General features: G+C 31.2%; 1 protein-coding gene across 1 annotated transcript; it reads right to left on the reverse strand.

Annotated features, from left to right (window-relative positions):
- Window positions 1–605: 605 nt before the first annotated feature.
- LOC131851801 (protein disulfide-isomerase A6 homolog) lies at window positions 606–18,360 on the reverse strand. Its single transcript, XM_059202355.1, has 8 exons — window positions 18,183–18,360; window positions 17,897–18,090; window positions 17,257–17,478; window positions 14,146–14,298; window positions 13,333–13,542; window positions 11,239–11,393; window positions 1,959–2,117; window positions 606–1,197 (listed from the first exon to the last, which is right to left on the reverse strand). The coding sequence occupies exons 1-8, from the start codon at window positions 18,202–18,204 to the stop codon at window positions 1,041–1,043; spliced, it is 1,272 nt and encodes a 423-aa protein (XP_059058338.1). The 5' UTR covers window positions 18,205–18,360; the 3' UTR covers window positions 606–1,040.
- Between the last annotated feature and the right edge of the window lie 871 nt (window positions 18,361–19,231).

A 19,231-nucleotide genomic window follows, 5' to 3' on the forward strand; every position in this document is an offset into this window, starting at 1 on the left:
GGAAAATGAAATGCAGATTTGTATTAAAATTTTATTGAGAATTAATTGTAAAAATCATTTATATCCAAATAGCTGCATTGGAGTAAATGCATACTTTTATAGGAATATATGGAAGATTCGCAGCCAGCACATACATGATTTAATTGTTTCAATACAAATAATATTTTACACTAATTGAGACATAAATCACTGTAAGAATTAATGTACTATAATTGAAATGTAATTTTCTATATGACCATTCACAAAAATCATACAAACATTCATCTTAACTTATTAAAAACGCACAAAATATAGCATCAGTGATGTCTACACGATATGTTATTAAGAAATATAAGTTGTATAGAAAAATAATTATCAGAGCTCTACCGCAGAGCTCTTGAATACATGAAATATTAATTACTTCAGTAAGACGCCCGTCACAGTATAAATAGCAAATTCAGAGCACCCAAATATGAGTCTATGGTAGACCGTAAGTACTATTCTCGATTGACGTTAAAAGTCCTGAATTGAACACTTAAAAGTATATATTTTATTGAATTAGATGTTTTTTTTACGGAAGTCCGTTTCCATGCTTAATGGATATATATTATTTTATTTCGTTCCTCTCTCTTCAATTCCTCTACCATAACCATGTATTCATTGCGGAAACCCGACCACCGCTAATAAAGGCTTCAACGACCTTCTATGAGTGATCAAATTCCGACCGGTATTTGATCTACACCCAAATAGCGACACGTGTTTCGCTTCTAAATAAGGCATAATCAGTAAATGATAATATAGGAAGCCTAGCGCTGACTGTCCGTAGTTGTGTCGCCGACATTTAACTGAATATTTGTGGTATCATACATGCTAACGGTAACGGAAATAAACAAAATATATAAATCCATTAAGAACTTAAGAGTATAATTGAGTCGGAACTATTTATTGCAAGACTTAATGGTATTAATGAGTAGTTTTATAAGTTACATATTTCATTACAAAGAGTTTATAACACCTCACAAAAATTAAGCGTACACATATGGCGTCCTCACGCGTGGCACTTATAACTCGTCCTTTTCCAGATCTACATCAGATAGGTCGATGTCTTCTTCAGGTGGCAGTTCGCCGTCTTTGCCGTCCCAAGGTTCTGTCGACGATATCTTGGGCATGACTGCCCCTTTCACTGGAGCTGTTTGTCCACGGCCGAACGACAGATCTCTGTAAAAATATATTCAATTATAATTACGTAATAATTTAAAAATAACCAAATACCACTCTATTTATATCTAATTTTAAACTGTAACAAACATTTTTACAATAAAAGATATATGTACAACAATATTTAATATTTTTACCATTATTACAAATATGTAAATGAGTTTATTTGTTACTTCTTGGTCGATAAAGCAACCATAGTATTTGGAATAGAGAAATATATACTCTATCTGTCAATCAATATATCCGTATTCATACAATTACGCTAGTGAAGACAAATAACATATAATGAACATATCTAGCTATCTACCAGATATTTCCCATTCTTTTTTATATAACTACTATCTATGAAAAGATTTATGATAGTAAATAACGATAATATAATAAATAGAAATATAAATAAATTCAAATAAGCTCAATACAAGCACTTTTGAATAGTTATATTTTTGATTCTACCACTCATTCAGAACGCAGATTCATCACAAGAAACTTTGTTTTGCTCTTCATAATAATATCAGCAATATAATGAACATGAAAAATGTTTCTATTCTTTCGGTTTGTGGTATATAAATAGTTATTTAATATTATTTTTTCATGAATAAAATACTAAGTTTAAATGTCATTGTTATGTTTTAGCTAGAGAAACAGATTGCGCTATGTGTGGATGCTGATCCTCTAAAAGATTCCATGTTTACAACTAGCTGCAAATGTAGAATAGATTACTAAATGAAAATAATATTAAAATATAATTATTAACAGCTTACCTTAAGAATTCATTGATGCCAGACTCTGAGAATGAGCCTCTTAATGTGGAGAATTTGAGCTTCTTTGCATTAACGACAGCCATGGCAGGGTAACCAAAACCACCGAGCTCCAGCGAGTCTTCCAAGTTAAGTTGTGCTCCGGCCTCTGCCCACACCCAACTGTAAACAATATAAGGATTAGATATAGACAATCTGAGAGTAAGCACTTATGTTCCACTACATCAATATCTAACATTTTGGAGGTGTAAAGTTAATCAATATAATAATTAAAATTAAATCATTTAATATTGATAATCAATATAATTAAAAAAATTAAAATCTAATAATCTTTATTCAAATAAAATAAAAATAATCTTTATTCAAATAGAATAAAAATAATCTTTATTCGAAAAAAATACTGTCATATTTTTTTAAATACCTACTTTTATTTATTTAAGGATATTTTTAATGAAAAGTTTTTTATACCACAATCACTTTCACAATGCAGATTTAATGTTTGAAAATCTTACTTTTCCAAAATATGTAAAATTTTAGTTCTATGTTCATTATGCGAAATCGAAACTCGACAAATCTTGAACTTTGAATATAAGGCAACTGATTTTTAAAATCACTAGTATCCTGACAACTTAGGCGTAATGCCGGTTAGTCAGGGAGAGAAACACCTCAATGCCTACAATATTCACAATTACCTATCTCTTATTTGTTTTTATAATAATATCAACACTTTCGCTCCAAAACTCCCGCTGCCTACGTTCAATCATCCGTCATCCACTTGTCAATGTCACATAGATTACTTTGGCTCTGGCCTCTGACGTTCCGTTTCAGGTTACATGATTATTGACTTTACCATTTTTAATTAATGGTGCGTCACACGATAGTTAACAGTCGGCCATCCTGCAATAGTGTCTGGCCCAGACACATAGGTAACTGATGAGCGTAGTCATGCTTATCAAAGGATATAGTGTCTATAGGATCATATAACAAATACTAAACTAAATAAACTAAAGATATACATTACTTTCATAACATTGACAGTATACTAACTGTCAAAGGTTTACAATCTAAAATCAATAGTAAGAGAGCTAAGTTTCGGCATGCATTCAGAAATGCACAAAATATAACATAACATATATTAATTTACATAATCCAAATCACCCAAAAACATGAACAACCTTTTAGAGTAACAAACAATTATTTGGCGGTGATTGACTTCTATGAGTCAGACTGTAACATATCACCATCACAATGTAAGTTTCCGATCTTATGAACATTGCATTTTTTTATACCTCCAAAATAGAACTTGACATTTCTCATCATGAATATTTTAACGGATAAATTTAACATATCACATTACAAAAGGTAAAACTTAATTACCTACATATATAGAGAAAAAAATATAAAGAGAAAGTAATATTCTCGTGACATAAAATTAGAACAAAATCGCTGCCTGCCTTCACCTAACCAATAGAAAATAACAGGTCAATATTATTCAAGTGGTTCTAATACCCTCAATACTACTACTACTATTTTACTTCGACGATACTCTTGATTTACCAGAGAATTATTTTAATATAACATAATTCATTGAATTTCAGTTATGATTTACTTAATAATACCATCAGCTCACTGGTCAACTAATCTATTGCACCCTTTGAACCCTGTACATTTAGGGGACTATAAATGATTGTAGATACTGATCTCAATTTTCTTTACAACACCAGTTTAACATAAACCAAAACCCACTGTTCCAGATTAATGTGAAATAGAAATAATCTTTATTCAAACAAACTTAATATAAGCACTTTTGAGTAGTCAAGATTTTTTAATCTATCGCTTATTCGGAACGCAGATTCATCACAAGAAGAATAAACAAGAAACTTGTGTGTTGCTCCTTTAAATAAATATTGATTTACTTATATTTAATTAACAACAAGGATTAGGCATGCGGCAATCAACATAAAAACCGCTACGCACTTACTCTCCGTTCAATCAGACAACATTGACAGCGCTATGAATTTCAAGTTAGATATTTTCTAAAAAAACACTGATTTATAAATGATGACATTTATAAATTCTTCAATTTTATAATAAGCTTTTTTTTTTTTTTACAAAGAAAATATTTTATGACACATTTGATTTATTTTTATGGCAAATTGATTACAGACTCTGGGATTTTGTTGTAAAACCTTGCGCAATTTCCATAAAACTAATTACTAACTTTCGTCAAACGAACGTGAGTTTAGTAAGCCTACTATTCGCTTTATATTTAATCGATGGTATTCGTAGTCACTTCGGCCATCCAACGTTATCGAAGGGCCTCATTCGATATTATCGTAACAGTTAACATCGGGTAATATAATAAAATTAAAATCATATAAAATTTAGTTTGAGATACTTTACATACTTAAAATATGAAAGTTGCCACTGACAACTACACATTACATTTCACCATCATGAATTCAGTCTTTGTTATATTTTTCCGCCTTAAGTTGTATCACTTAATTTTTCACACCAGGTACTAGTCAGCATCTCTGCAAACACGGCTGCCTAGCTAATTAGTGAAATACCTGTTAAAACAAAACATTAAAAAATGCCACCGCTTGCCCACTATGAGCTACGGTCTCAACAAATCTGGATTTTATTAGACTCAGCCACCGCTTGCCCGCACAAGGAGCTACGGCCTCAAACTGGTCAAATTCTCATTAGACTCAGCCACCGCTTGCCCACACAAGGAGCTACGGCCTCAAACTGGTCAGATTCTCATTAGACTCAGCCACCGCTTGCCGCCACAAGGAACTACGGCCTCCAACTGAAACACATCAAATATTTAACAACTGGTCATTTTCTCAAAGAGGCATTCACCGCTTGCGCATGCAAGGAGTTACGGCCTCCAACTAGTCATATTCTTTATGGTACTATGCTATTTTTACTTCAGCCTCAAGTGCTCTACATTGCAACTCAACTATGGGTTATATGCACTCCCATCAAATTTTACTATTACTTTTTATTCTATTACATTTCTTTAAGAACTGGATTTCCTGGTTCCATTTTACTATTTCTCCAACGCTTTAAAGGACTTTATAATATTTAATCATAAGTTAATTCAATTTAATTATGTACCAAATTCGAATTATATATCTGGTTGATATATATCTATCAATTTCTGAACGAACTTGCAATATATTACTACCACATACCCTACTCCTATTATTATCTACCAAATCTTGAGTAGCATCAACAAAAAGCGAGTCGTTCGTTGTACGTCGCATTGAGCACACGCGGATCCCCATTTTCTCCGTGAACTAACGTATACGGAACCATCAGCCGCGATCTCAGCGCAATCATCTCATCAGTATATCATCAAATCTAAACCACCATCATTTACCTTAAAATCCATAAATCGTATTCATAGTCATATATTATTATATTAATCTCATAATTTCATCAAAGTATTGCAAATAATTTTTCATTGTCATATCAACCGCCCGTTCTATTAGCCATTTTACTCATAATTCAGCTTGTCATCGATTGTAACTCATCATTGTATCACTAGCGTTCCTTAATCTTTCAGATCTATTCGTTCATGTACAACTCTTCACCGCGTATATTTACCGACTATTTTCCATCGAGGTGTATCAAATTTTACCTTGTGATCGTCTTTACTACAATCCTGCAGTGTAACTATCTTGTACACCTCGAGCGCTTTATTCATAATATTTCTAAAGTGTCTGTATACGGTGTCTGGGTTCTATAAATTAGCACCTCTTCTAATTTCCCATTAATTACAACACATTTTCTAAAATATTCTGCGTATTCGGCTGTAACTTTCTGCTTACTAGCAGACCATGTTATCAAGCCATTAGTTGTATTTAAATTCCAGACACATAAAATCAGTTCTGAAAGGATTAATTTCAATTTAAACTATTTAGTTAGTACAATAGTCAATCCGATTTCTCCAAAGGGCGTTCAGCCACACATACAAGTGCATATAGGTGCTCAGACTAATCTATGGAATCAAATGCCCAGCATTTGATTGCGTTCATCATTACTTATAAAAATTTTAACTTCCGTCGTCGTCAAAGACAACGCTTTAAATTTAATTCAATCTTATTTATCTGATGAATATCAACCAAATATTTGAAAACAACATCACCGTTATTACTATAAACTTCCAATATCTCTACACCTGTAATTTTGTACAATTCAACATTAAAACACCCTCACTTATTTAATACATCCGTTCTCGTATGCTATGCAAGTGACAACATCAATTCCTATATGTTGATGAGTTCAATATTAAAAGCCTTAGTTAACACTTTTATTTTACTTCAACTCAACAATTATGTCAAAAGTTACAATGGTCTAAATACAACACATCCAATCTCATATTCAAGTCAATTGAGTCAACATGTATACCAACAATTCTTACATGCTCGTTAATTTAGCATTATACGCTTCGATTATTCTCTTTTTTTTTTTTCAATCAATTAAAATCTTAATAGATACAATATCTCAAGATTTAACAAAGGTTAACTAGAAATTAATAAAATTGGCAAAACCATCTACAACAGTAATTTATAACAGTAAACTGTAATCCTTAACAATATTTAACTTTTTTATATCTTAACTTTCATTTATATCCTCTAGTAACTTTTCTTATATATTCCTGGGATTAAATTGGCAGATATAGCCTTACTTCCACAAGTTATATTCTCTCTCATTTTATTTGGTCTCTTAAAACAGTTATAGGTTCAATAGGATCCTTTCAACTTAAATCTAGTATACCCATGTACACTTTTCAAAACTTTAATGCTCATACATTTAACAACAATCAATTGTTCTTTTGTTTTTTTTTTTCTTTTAACTACCTGTGCTTCTTAAATTTGTATTCACTATAATACCATTATAATTAAAGAACAATGGCTCAGCTCGCAAACATTTTCTCAACAAATAATTCTCTATAACATGTAAAACTTACAACTTAGACCATGCAGTATTTATTTTTCATTCTACATATATGCTATTCATAAAGTAGTTTATTATCCATCAGTAAGCCATATAAAAATCTCATAAATTATGCCAGTATCCATATTCATAAACCAGCTCGTCCATACTGACTATCCATGTCTCTCTCTCTCTCCCCTCTCTATGGAAGTTTGCATCCAATCTTTTCCTGCTGTTTCCTTTTTTTTTTCTTATGTCATCTGCTTATCTTTTTTTCTGCTGTCCTACTTTTCTTTTGTCTGTCGTCTCTGCCATTTTCTTATATATATATATATATATATATATATTCTTTGGCTATCACTGGTCTCTTGGCTTATAAATTTTTCATTTCATTATATGGCGTCATACAATCCAATCAATCACAATACTATTTAAATGTTAAATAGGCATTACTATATGTATTTATACCTGTACATATGAGACAATTTTCTTTTGAATCCTTACTATGTATGTATTTTTTTCTTCTATAAATTATACTGATACTGTGCTTGTGAATCACTGTTCACCCCAACGGATACCAACATCTAACTTTCAATCTAAGTTACATTTGCAGTGATTAACTTGTGTTCACAAGATATTGAAGATTTTTCCTATTCTTCTTTTTTTTTTTTTATTTTTACTTATATATTCCTGTGCTAGCTATTCCTAGCTATGCTATACCGAAATCGCCATGCACTGTCCTCTACAGTACAGTAGATTCACAGAAGATAATTGGAAGTGTGGCACAGTATAGGAGTGCTATCTTCATAAAACTGACTAACTTCAGTCTCATCCTCCTTGGTAACAAAGTTATATTAAATAAAACAAACCACATGCTTATAAAGGCATAGCATAAAACACCAACAATCAGGAATTCTCATAAATATATAACGGTTGTATAGAATGGGAACGAATTTCCATGCATGGAAAGTTATGCAGCCTATTAATAACCACATTACCAAGGTCATCAGCAAAGTTTTCTAGAATATCCATATCTCTTTACTTTCCTAACAATCTTGTCTGTCTGTGTCTCATAATTTTCCTCTATAATAATTTTAAAGCTTATGTACTTTGAATATCTTAACATTGCCTTCCACAGAGACTATTTAATAATAACTAATTAATATGCAGAAACTTCATTAGTCAAATCATAAAATATTTTATAATCCTGTAGTATACAAATACATAAAAGGTAAGTTACATAAACCATTTAAAAATAGTATCCAATTTTTTCTTTCTCCTCTATTTCACCATATCACAGTTTACATGTATTCACTTAATTCTCTCCCATCTGGCCTTACCTATATACAACAAAAGAGTGCTATGCACTAATTTATTTCCATTTTCCTGCCATAATATCTGAATTATAAAGTTTATTATCCAAATTTCACAATTCTAGACCACACTGTTTGACACAATCCATGTGCTAACTTCAAGATGAGTTCATTATTAACTCATGAATGCTTTAAATCAGTTATTATCATCTTCTGATATACATTTATTTATATTAACATTCAATAATATATTCTATTTGTTATTTTTTCTTTATTATCTGTACTTCACAAATATATAATACAATTTGAATTTAAACAATTATGATTTCCTCCTTGGTTCACATTTCAATTCCAATACAGATTTAACAATGAATCTGTCCACTTTATAGTTTCTTAGTACTGTCATTCTACAAATGACACTAAATAATAAAACTCAATGGATAACTTAAGCTCAGATCCTTGCAGCAAATCTTCAGTTCATTAGCTTATGCAGTACACAAGATTGGACAATATAGCAATATATTACAATAGTCTATTTTCATTATTGTGATAACAATTGTCTTATGTTGTACATATTCATATTATAAAATCATGACATTTTGTGCAATTTACTGTATGGAGAGTTATAACTCATCAAAAGTCAAATACTCTCACTGTTGCGACTGAATATATATATATCCAAACATTCTGTATGTACACAAATATTAACTTATTTCCAAAAACTTTTATTCATATTTATAACACTAATAGTAAATTTAAAGGCAAGCTTGTTGCTCAAGTATTGTTTAGAAAATTCAACAGGTTTCTTGTACAATCAATAATACAATCAAGAGCCAACAACATTCATTTCTGGCTTTACCAAAAGCTTTTCTTTAGGTTAAAAGACAACTTCATTGTTTACAAAACTGAACCATGTAAGAATAGTCTTCCCTGTAATCTATCACTTTCTAACATGTCACATATTAATTGGGTGCTTATAAATTCCAACAATCACTTACTAAACATTGTCTCAAATGACAAATGTACATAGCTACAGGTACCTGCACAGGACCTTTAAGTACCTTTATTGATCAACAATGGCTGCTAAGGGCCATTCTAATGAATTTCAAGAGAAGCATCAAAGAAGTGAACCAATTGCTCAAACATATAATACATTCAATATGAACATACATATAATATATAATTCCAGCATAATATGACACCTTTGAGGAATTGGATATCATCTCTAGGTGCTTTTTCAACACATTAATAATCAATATCATATGATTATGATAACCTTGAGGATCCTAATAGATCTCAATTGGATTTTATACTAATTAATACTTAAATAAGGAACTATTAATAATAAAAGTTTACAGTTATTCGGTTTTTTAACATTGGAGATTACTACCAATTGTTAGCCATTGCTATATATAAAATTCAAAACACAGCAAGAAATAAATGTAATAATTGTACTATCAGAGTTAAGTGCTATTTTCACTGAGAGCATCACAGCTAATCATGAGATAGCATCTAAAATGTCTTTAATATGTAATATTATGAAATATATCATGTTATGTAGCTTGTATCAGTTTATGTCAACAATATACTGTGTCTATCTATATTAATATGCTTTATTAATTCATTAATAAACACATATCAAAGTATCAACCAATATAATATATATATATGACAGTATCTCAATTTGGGAATATAACCACCATCAAGACATATACCTGGACTATGCCTGTGATTGTCATTTATCTGAAATGGGATCATCAAACATATATGTGTACCTATGTAAAGAAATAATAACAATTCTTCAATTCAATTCACGTAGAACAAACACACAAAACTGAACAGTAAGTTTGACTAATTTACTGTGAATTAGCAACAAACTCAGCAATACCATTACACTGTTTATATGTATAACATGGTATGTGTTCTCATGTTCAACCTGTATGTCAACATAGTTAATGTAACTGTTTCTAATCTGTTGATATCCTATCATACTCTATCATAGGCATTAATAACATAACAATAGTTACTCTGTATTTTAAACTAATTAGATATCCATGTTGTTTTATACTTAATGTATTCATAATACTTCTTTCTTAGGTATATTGTATACCTCAATATCGTGCTACATGTCATGTCATTACTCTCGCAAGTTATCGTACATACTAAATCTATTTAATATGTAGAAAGCAATTCATCCAAAAGTTCAATAAAACAAGTGAGATACTGCGTTTAATGGTATGCGTGTTATTAACGTAAATTCACTTACCACAACTTCTAGTCAGAATTACCTTACGGTCGAATTTGTAGGCGGGATTGGTACCGCTTCTGAACTTTTAAAATCACTAGTATCCTGACAACTTAGGCGTAATGCCGGTTAGTCAGGGAGAGAAACACCTCAATGCCTACAATATTCACAATTACCTATCTCTTGTTTGTTTTTATAATAATATCAACACTTTCGCTCCGAAACTCCCGCTGCCTACGTTCAATCATCCGTCATCCACTGGTCAATGTCACATAGATTACTTTGGCTCTGGCCTCTGACGTTCCGTTTCAGGTTACATGATTATTGACTTTACCATTTTTAATTAATGTTGCGTCACACGATAGTTAACATGATAGACATAATTAAATATTTTATTTTTATAAATACATACATCGAAAATGACAATATATATAATAACACTCATAAATTTAAGTGCTAACATTGAATTCGTAACCTTCAGGAATTTGAGTGTGTAGTATTATAATGTACGATATGATGACATGTCGCAACATAATTTATTTGTTTCCTGTAGTATCTAGGTAGTGTGTACAGCTGGAATGATTGTACTACTATAGTAAGTTTATTTGATCGTGTGCTACATACTGACTGACTGATTTTACAGCGGCGTTAAATCTAAGTTATATGGAGACGTTGATAAATGGAAGGGTGCCGGGTGTTGACAGAAATATTACAAGTGTAGGGACAGTGTTAAACATCTAACAACCAGGGCCATCGGTAAATAGCCAGTACCACTCACCCCCACATCTTGTTCTTATACTTGTCACCGAGTCTGGTCAGGATGGAGATGTATTCATTGCGGCAGGCTGCGTTACAATCTAGTATATGCGGCAACACAGACACCACACACAGCGGCTTTTCACTGCAACCCTTCAATGTTTCTTCGCCGACCAACTGTCAGAAAAAAGCAAGTTTTACACTGAAGCTTATGTTTTCTGTCAGTTTCAATAACCGTTTATTGATTGACTGTGATTGGCATCAGGTATATTAGGTAGTCATCAGCTCCTGCTAATGTTTCTGTTTGTATTTTTTTTAATGCCATAATTGAAGGTTTAAGGTACCTTAAAGAACAAAATACAAAAATTGTCACTGTAAGCGCATTCTTATATTTCTGTCGACAATTGTTATTTAGCTTATTTATCAACAAACCTAGCCTTTGGTCTTGTAATAAGAAAAATAACTTGTAGAACAAATTAGCTACATATAAATCATGGTGGTCGTTCCCATCAAGTAATATCAAATTAGACTAGAATATAAAATAGACAGGCATATTTATAATGTCAGTCTGAATTACTTATATTCGTATAGTAAACCTGTACATAAATGTACTGTTCATGCACATTCTACTCTTATTTTACAATCAAATACCGATAAATTTTACGACATATTGCAGTTCAGTTTGAATTAAAAATATTACATATTCAAATGCTAGTTCTGTTACGGATTATTCTATAATACAACAACTGTTGCCATTAGAAACTTTATAACAAGCTTACAAGTAAAATTACAATATCATTAGGTAATAAGTCTCATAATATATTCATTTAGTAGGTTAACTGGATTGTATTTTACAAATCACTAAAAGAATCAGGCATGACGTGCCCGCTTTAGTTCGATAGATATACCTACTGATACAAAAAAAAATAACATAAGCTAAATGTTATGATATTTGTCGTTCACATCATTATTATGAGAAGATGAACCAGTGTTCGTAAATTTAAACATAATTCATATCTAAGACGTCTTTATTACTTTGGTCAGATCGAAAATGTTATTTGGGACAAGCAGTCTGACTATTGTTTGAAGACTTTATAATGTCTTTATTTCAATTTTGTTCAGTGCGAAATATTTTCTCGGACTAGTACTTTTACTTGTGTTATAAGACACGCATAATTCTATTGGAAAATGACCACTATTATTCATAACTTAAGTAGCCGTAACCGTTTAGTAAACGTCATATTTTGAGGTGAATGTTCTTATGGAATTACCCTACATTTATTTAATCGAATTGGGTGTTATTTTGCAGAAATTCATTTCACTACTTCATGGATTTTTATTATTTTGTTTAACGCCTCATGATGCCTCGTTCAGAGGCGAAATACAATATGGGTGTAGACTCAATAATGGTTGGAATTTGATCGCCATTGAGAAGGTAGTCGTAACGGTAGTCAAGTTTCTACACCGAACATTTGTGGTCTCACACATGCTAATTAATGAAAATAATATAAATCAATCAAGTACTCTACATTTACATATAGGTGTAGGTACTATAAGAATTTTTTTATGGCTTCGTATACAATTGTGATGTTAGGCAATTTTCTATTTAAAAACCATTTATTATTTTCTAATATCTCCTTTTATATGTTTCATTAATGAATACTATATACCGTCTTATACAATTTATCTCCACTCCCTTGGAACCTATCAAACAAATAAAACCGCTCTCTTGAGATAAATATTATTAACTAATTTATAAATATTCTTACATCTATAGAAAGCAATATTATCAGCAAAGTACATGTGCTAAATTTTATTTACCAAAAACTAAGATCTCTACAATAATTGCACCAGTGCGAAGCCGGAACAATTCTTTTACTTACTAGTCATTTATAATTTGAATATTTTCAGAATTAAGACTTAATCAGCACTAGTTGTTACCCGCAATATTTAATTAATATTTCAAGATAAAAGACAGCCTATCTCCATCCTCAACATAACATATCTTTAAATCAAATTTCAGATCCATTCAGCTGTTTAATCATTAAAAGGTAACATACATACATACACAACACAAACACTCTTTCCCAATTATTATATCAGAACGGAATCATACCTGCAAGATTTCTGGCGGTGGTACATTCTCGGCCAGCTTGTCCAGCGCCCACGAGACGATATCACTTGCTGTCCGTCCCCCGTTGTAGTCTTCTGCCGAATCCGCGCTCTTCTTGCCGGATGGGAACAGCTTGATGGTGGGGTAACCTTGGACTTGATAACGGGAGGCCATCACTTGGTGCACTGTGGCATCGAGGGCACCCAATTTCACCTAAGTGACTAAAGACATTAGTATTGCAAATATACAAAAATGTATACCTTTTAACAATAAAATTGTACTATATTTAGATCTTGTTGGCTATGAACATCAATTAAAATTATAACATAATTTCGTTTTATTTATCATTCTACGAATTATAACAGTGACTATTATTAATTTAATAGTTACCATACACAATTAAAAATATAATGGAGGTAAGTTTTTACATACATTTATGTACATTTTGGAAATATGTAGATATATATGTACATATATTTAATGAGTCCATTGCATCTAATATTGATAGTATACAAATAATAACTCTGGACAATTCACACAGAGCCATAGACTAGTCCCAAACTTAGCAGAGCTTGAGTTATGGGTATTAGACTACTGTTTAGAAATACCTTTTTTAATGCATACATAATATACATAGAAATCACCCAGACAAATACAAACAATCATACTCATAAATATAAATATTTGCATTGTGCAGGAAATAAACCCGCAAATAACTTGTTGAACTATGTTACAACCTAATTACTTTTTTATGCCTGATTTTAGAACATTTCACCTACTAATTCTGTCATAACATTATATGCACATTTCCAGTACCTTTCCTTTCAACTCTGTAGCAGCCTTCGCCCATTGTGGCTCAAGATTCTTGCAGTGACCACACCATGGCGCGTAGAATTCCACCAACCACAAGTCGTCGCTGTCCAGCACCAGTTCTTTGAAGTTGCTGTCCGTCAGTGTTATCACATCCGACTGAAACAAATGAAAAAACATAGAACATAAACATCAGTTTACACTTGATTAAAGAAAAACAAATAAATTCCTAATAGAGACATTTTTAAAAGGATTTTGATTAATCTTTGTGCAATGGATATTCAGTGATGAATTGAAGTAGTTCTTTTATTTGTAGGTGTTGGATTTGACACTACCCGATGAATCTTTGCTTCTATATATAATATAATATTTATATAATAATATATAATGTAATAGAATAATGTGTATATAATGATTTATGTAGGAGACATAAATCATTGTATAGAATAACAAGTGGTGTAAAGAAAGCAGAGTATGAACTAAGTGTTGTCATTTTCGTACAAAAATAATACACGATTTAATATTCTCATTGTAAATCTGAATTATAATAATTTAAAAAATTGTGGGGCGGCATAGAGGGTATTTTAAGCCTGCGTAAGGACATATGAGACAAATGAAGATCAATGCCTGAGAGACACGTCTTTAGCCTGTCTAACCGCTAGTAGGTTCGAATCTCATACCGGGCTGTCATATTTATTATATTTCTTTATCCCCGTAGAAATACGCTATATAGGATGATGATTGTAGGGGTGGTTCTTTTTTATATCAACCTGTATAGTAGTAGCAGCGTGCGCTAAAAAATAAGACTATATATTATAGATATTTTATGCTTTACTCAGACATCTGATAAATTTTTTACCGCTCTCTTATTTTGTTATATCTAAAAAATAAGAGGAGGTGTAGGTGAAATCGCGTGGGTGCAATTATCGATGGAAAAAGTATGTCATTCTTGTAATACACTAACGCCTACACACAAGTGAAATCTCGTTTTCAATGACTCCTATTAGTCATAACAGTCACTGTGTCCTTTCAACACAATGTCGTAAAATATAAGCAGCAATAATTATTATGCGGTTAGTTTGAAAGTAGACATTTATACACTAAACCTGTATACAATGTGTTCAACCTTACACAGCATTCTTTGGACTGAGTTGAGTCTCACCTACATCTAATGACAAACAGCTCTACTTGTAAACTTCATTAAGATTTTTCTAACTTTCTAATGCTGTTAGCCACAGCTGTCCTTTACAGCTTCAACGAACGATAGTTGTCGAGTGCAGATGACAACCCGCGGATGGTCTTATGGAGCGCCTGAAAGCCAACTCCTGCCTCGCGGATACTACTTTAGTTTAAGGGCACCACTAGAGGTTCGAACCTAGACTCCAGTCATCGTATGTCGATCCCAGTTTGAATTGGATGGGGCATGAGGGTCAATAGGGTGTAAACGGTATAGGTATTAATATGTAAAGTAAAATTACTGATACTATGACAAGAGCTTAATGTCAATCGTCAATCGTCGGTTACATTAGCACTTCGATTAACATTAATTGACGTTAACACTATCAGATAACCATGATCCGTTCTTATCAGTTACTTAAAAGATTCTGTGAAACTGTTCAAACATTCTAGATAAGGTCCATTGACTTTAGAGAATACTTTTTATATGTAGTGGGATTTTTATCATAACTTCCAGAAGCACATGTTGTTTTAATAAATTATTACATTATCTATAATGTGTATATATAGTAACTGTGTTATTAACCCCACATATTGAGTAGAGAGGTGTTTGACCTATAAATTTTATGATGGGTTGACAATTTCCTAACTTTATAGTATAAAAAAGTCAAAAGATTTCTAGCATATTAGATTGTATAATGATAATGCAGCATAGATCAAGTCAAGTAATCATTCAATAACATTATAATAAAAAACAAATATATACTCTAATAGAATACAATAGAAAAATAAATAACCAAACTTTCACATAAATTCTTGCTTTACACTACTACATTATTTCTAAAACGTCAACATTAATTATCAATTAGTTACATTAGTATAAAATTATCCGTGACAAATTTTCTGATAACAAAGCACATTTACTAAACACTAGTGGTCGCCCAGGGTTCGACCATAATGAAAATATAAAAAGATCTTTGAGAAAGCAATAACAAATATATATATATATATATGTACATATAGAAAAATATATTAACAATAAACAAGAGTATATATGCACGTCAAATAATTTTTTGTCTAAATTTAAAAAACATTTGAGTACTTATTTGAGTCTAAAATCGAGACAACTGGACTACAATAAATTTGCAATATTGTATGAGTCAGTATGGACATAGGTCTAACATATCATATTTTATGTTTAAATAAACCAAAAATATATGTATCTAGACTAAAACAACATTGAAGTGACAATTGAAATTTAATAGTCATACATCCTAATTATTTTGTTTCTTGTCTAAGAGGGTTACTCTAACAATCTTAGGTGGATTATCATCATAAAGTCTTCGGCGAAATAAGTGTGATTGTAAATAATTTAGCCTGGCTATATTCATAGGGAAGGTTTGTTTCACCATACCAGCTCTCGTTATTGGTTTCCATGGAATGTCATGACCATAGACCTTTTTCTTAATTTTGTGCTAATAGAAAAATTGAATTTAAATAGATTATATTAAATAGAGTTACTGACTTTCATCATCTTTATGTTTATCACCATCGGGGTCCATAGTGCTCTTATAATAATATTATGTTGAAGTTTATATCTACCTTATGATATGCATGTGAATACAGAAATAAATAAATAATAATTATGCTAATACTTCAGTGGGCATTAGAATTTTTTTACATAACCTTTTCACCTATAACTATTCTCATAAGAGGAAAACACATCATACTATTATTAGGCTTCATTAATAAGTATACAAATTATTTATGGATAAAGTAAGACTAAAATGCAATTGATTCTCCTCTCTACATGTGCACAATATAAAATATTTTCTATGAGCATTATGTTTTGACTCATATTTGCTAAACATCAAATGTCTACTGAATATATTTAGCATGATACTTTTTCAATAAAGTTGAAAGATTTTTCAAAAGGTTTACCTTATCTGATGAGCTGCTCGACTTCTTTCCAAGACTATCATAAGCCTTCTCCTTAGCTGCTTTAAGGGCAGCATCAACAAATGCTTCTGCAGTTCTTTGGCCTTGGTATGGGGTATGTTTGCTTCCCGTAAACACTTTGATGGTTGGAAAACCAGAGACTCCATATTTCTGAGCAAGACTCTTATGCTCATCAGCATCTACAGCACCAACTTTGACAATACCCTGCAGCATAACATAGCAAGGCAATGAGGTAAAAACTGAATGTCCTTATTTCTTTAGAACATAAGAGATAAAATAATATATACAGATAAATATGCAATTCAGCTTTATACTTTTAGCAAAACAATTAAAAACTTGCTTAGAATAAATTAACCAATAATTAAAGAAAATGTTTCAGACATCAGCATACAATAATTATGCTACAATATGATGAATCAAAAAAGGTTTATTAAGGGTACGGCTCTGAATATTATATACCATCTTGAAGAAAATCGAATCTGAATAATATCATATACCTATTGTACTTTGATATTTAAAATGACAATACAAAATTGAACAAAGAGTTACTTTGTTAGGTGTATAGGTATTCTAGCAACATATAAAGAGCAATTACAATGGATAATATAATATTTAACGTTACCTTAAGAGCCCGTGCTGCCTTCTTATATTCAGGGACGAGATTCTTACAATGACCGCACCAGGGGGCGAAAAACTCTACTATCCATACTTCATCTGATTTTGTAACCAGTTTATCAAAATTACTGGGTGTCAACTCCACCACGTCTGACGAAGAGTCGTATAGTCCAAACGACCCCGATACCAACAGTAATATGCCTGAAATTAAGTGTGAAATTAAATGCCGGGACTTGATAACAAAACCGGCAAAGAATGACTTCATGGTAAATTAAAATGTTATTTAAACATACCCAAGCTATACGCGTAAAACATATTCACTAATTATGTATTACTTTATTATTACAAAAGAACCGAGAAGATAATATTTTACAAGGAGCTAAATAAAAATGAAGCAAAAGCTTGCAAAAGTGTACGAATTAGAAAAGAAATACACGTCAATCTTTTTGAATCGAATTTTATTGTCAATGGATTTCGTGGACTCGTTTTATTGGTGAATTTAATTTTTCCCACCACTAATAAAGAAAAAAGCCAAGGATAAACATGATCTTATTTAACATTATGGTACAAATGAGTTGCCATTAATAAAAAAAAGACAGAAAAACATTTTGTTTTTGAATTATTATATTAGTATAATACTACAAAACATATAATATTGCTTTTAACTTAGTACAAAGTAAAAGTTACGTAAATTGGATAGTTAATGAAATTTCATTTTATCAGTAGTAACCTAAAGAGGGTATTACAAGGAATTTATTTAATCAGATTATTTTTTAAAGCTTCTGAGGTGCCTGTTTAATAAACATTATGGAGTTTTACAGATTCTTATATAGCTAAGTATAAGTAATGCAGAGAGATCAATTTTCGTTGATATATATCTAAATTCGCATGTGATAATAAATTTCATAATGTAATATATCCCTAACATTAACTGTTTGATAGAAATGTGGACTTTTTTTGTATGGATGATGATGAAATGATAAGTATGTATGATAACACAAGTGTCATGTCCATCGATAATTTGAGTAGATTAAGCATAGCGTTTTGAATACAACATGGAAGCGGAACACGCTGTCGTATTGATTGGACTTGATATCTATTATGTGAAACTGAGTCAGAAATGTAAATTGAGTTTTTATTATAATTAAGTAGATTCTATCTCACGATCCCAACCCGTGTTGGGTAGTAATCAGCCAGGATAGGACGCTATTATTCTCAAGCACTAATATATAACAGGAAAAAAAGACCACTAAACAAAATTAGATCTAATTTATATATTAAAATAGTTTTACAAATTTAACTTAACCGAAATGCTATTTATGTTAGTAACTTACACAATTTT

This window comes from Achroia grisella, unplaced genomic scaffold (genome assembly GCF_030625045.1).
Source record: "Achroia grisella isolate CSIRO2021 unplaced genomic scaffold, CSIRO_AGI_Agris_v1 utg808, whole genome shotgun sequence".
In the NCBI taxonomy this organism is placed as follows: Eukaryota; Metazoa; Arthropoda; class Insecta; order Lepidoptera; family Pyralidae; genus Achroia; species Achroia grisella.

What these genes read in the sequence shown, in the direction of transcription:
- LOC131851801 (XM_059202355.1), bottom strand. Translation starts at nt 18,204, where the DNA reads ATGTTTTACGCGTATAGCTTGG. An exon ending in GTTTTACGCGTATAGCTTGG is followed by an intron (nt 18,091 to 18,182) that starts GTATGTTTAAAT and finishes ACTTAATTTCAG; the next exon opens with GCATATTACTGTTGGTATCG. An exon ending in AGGCAGCACGGGCTCTTAAG is followed by an intron (nt 17,479 to 17,896) that starts GTAACGTTAAAT and finishes GTTATGCTGCAG; the next exon opens with GGTATTGTCAAAGTTGGTGC.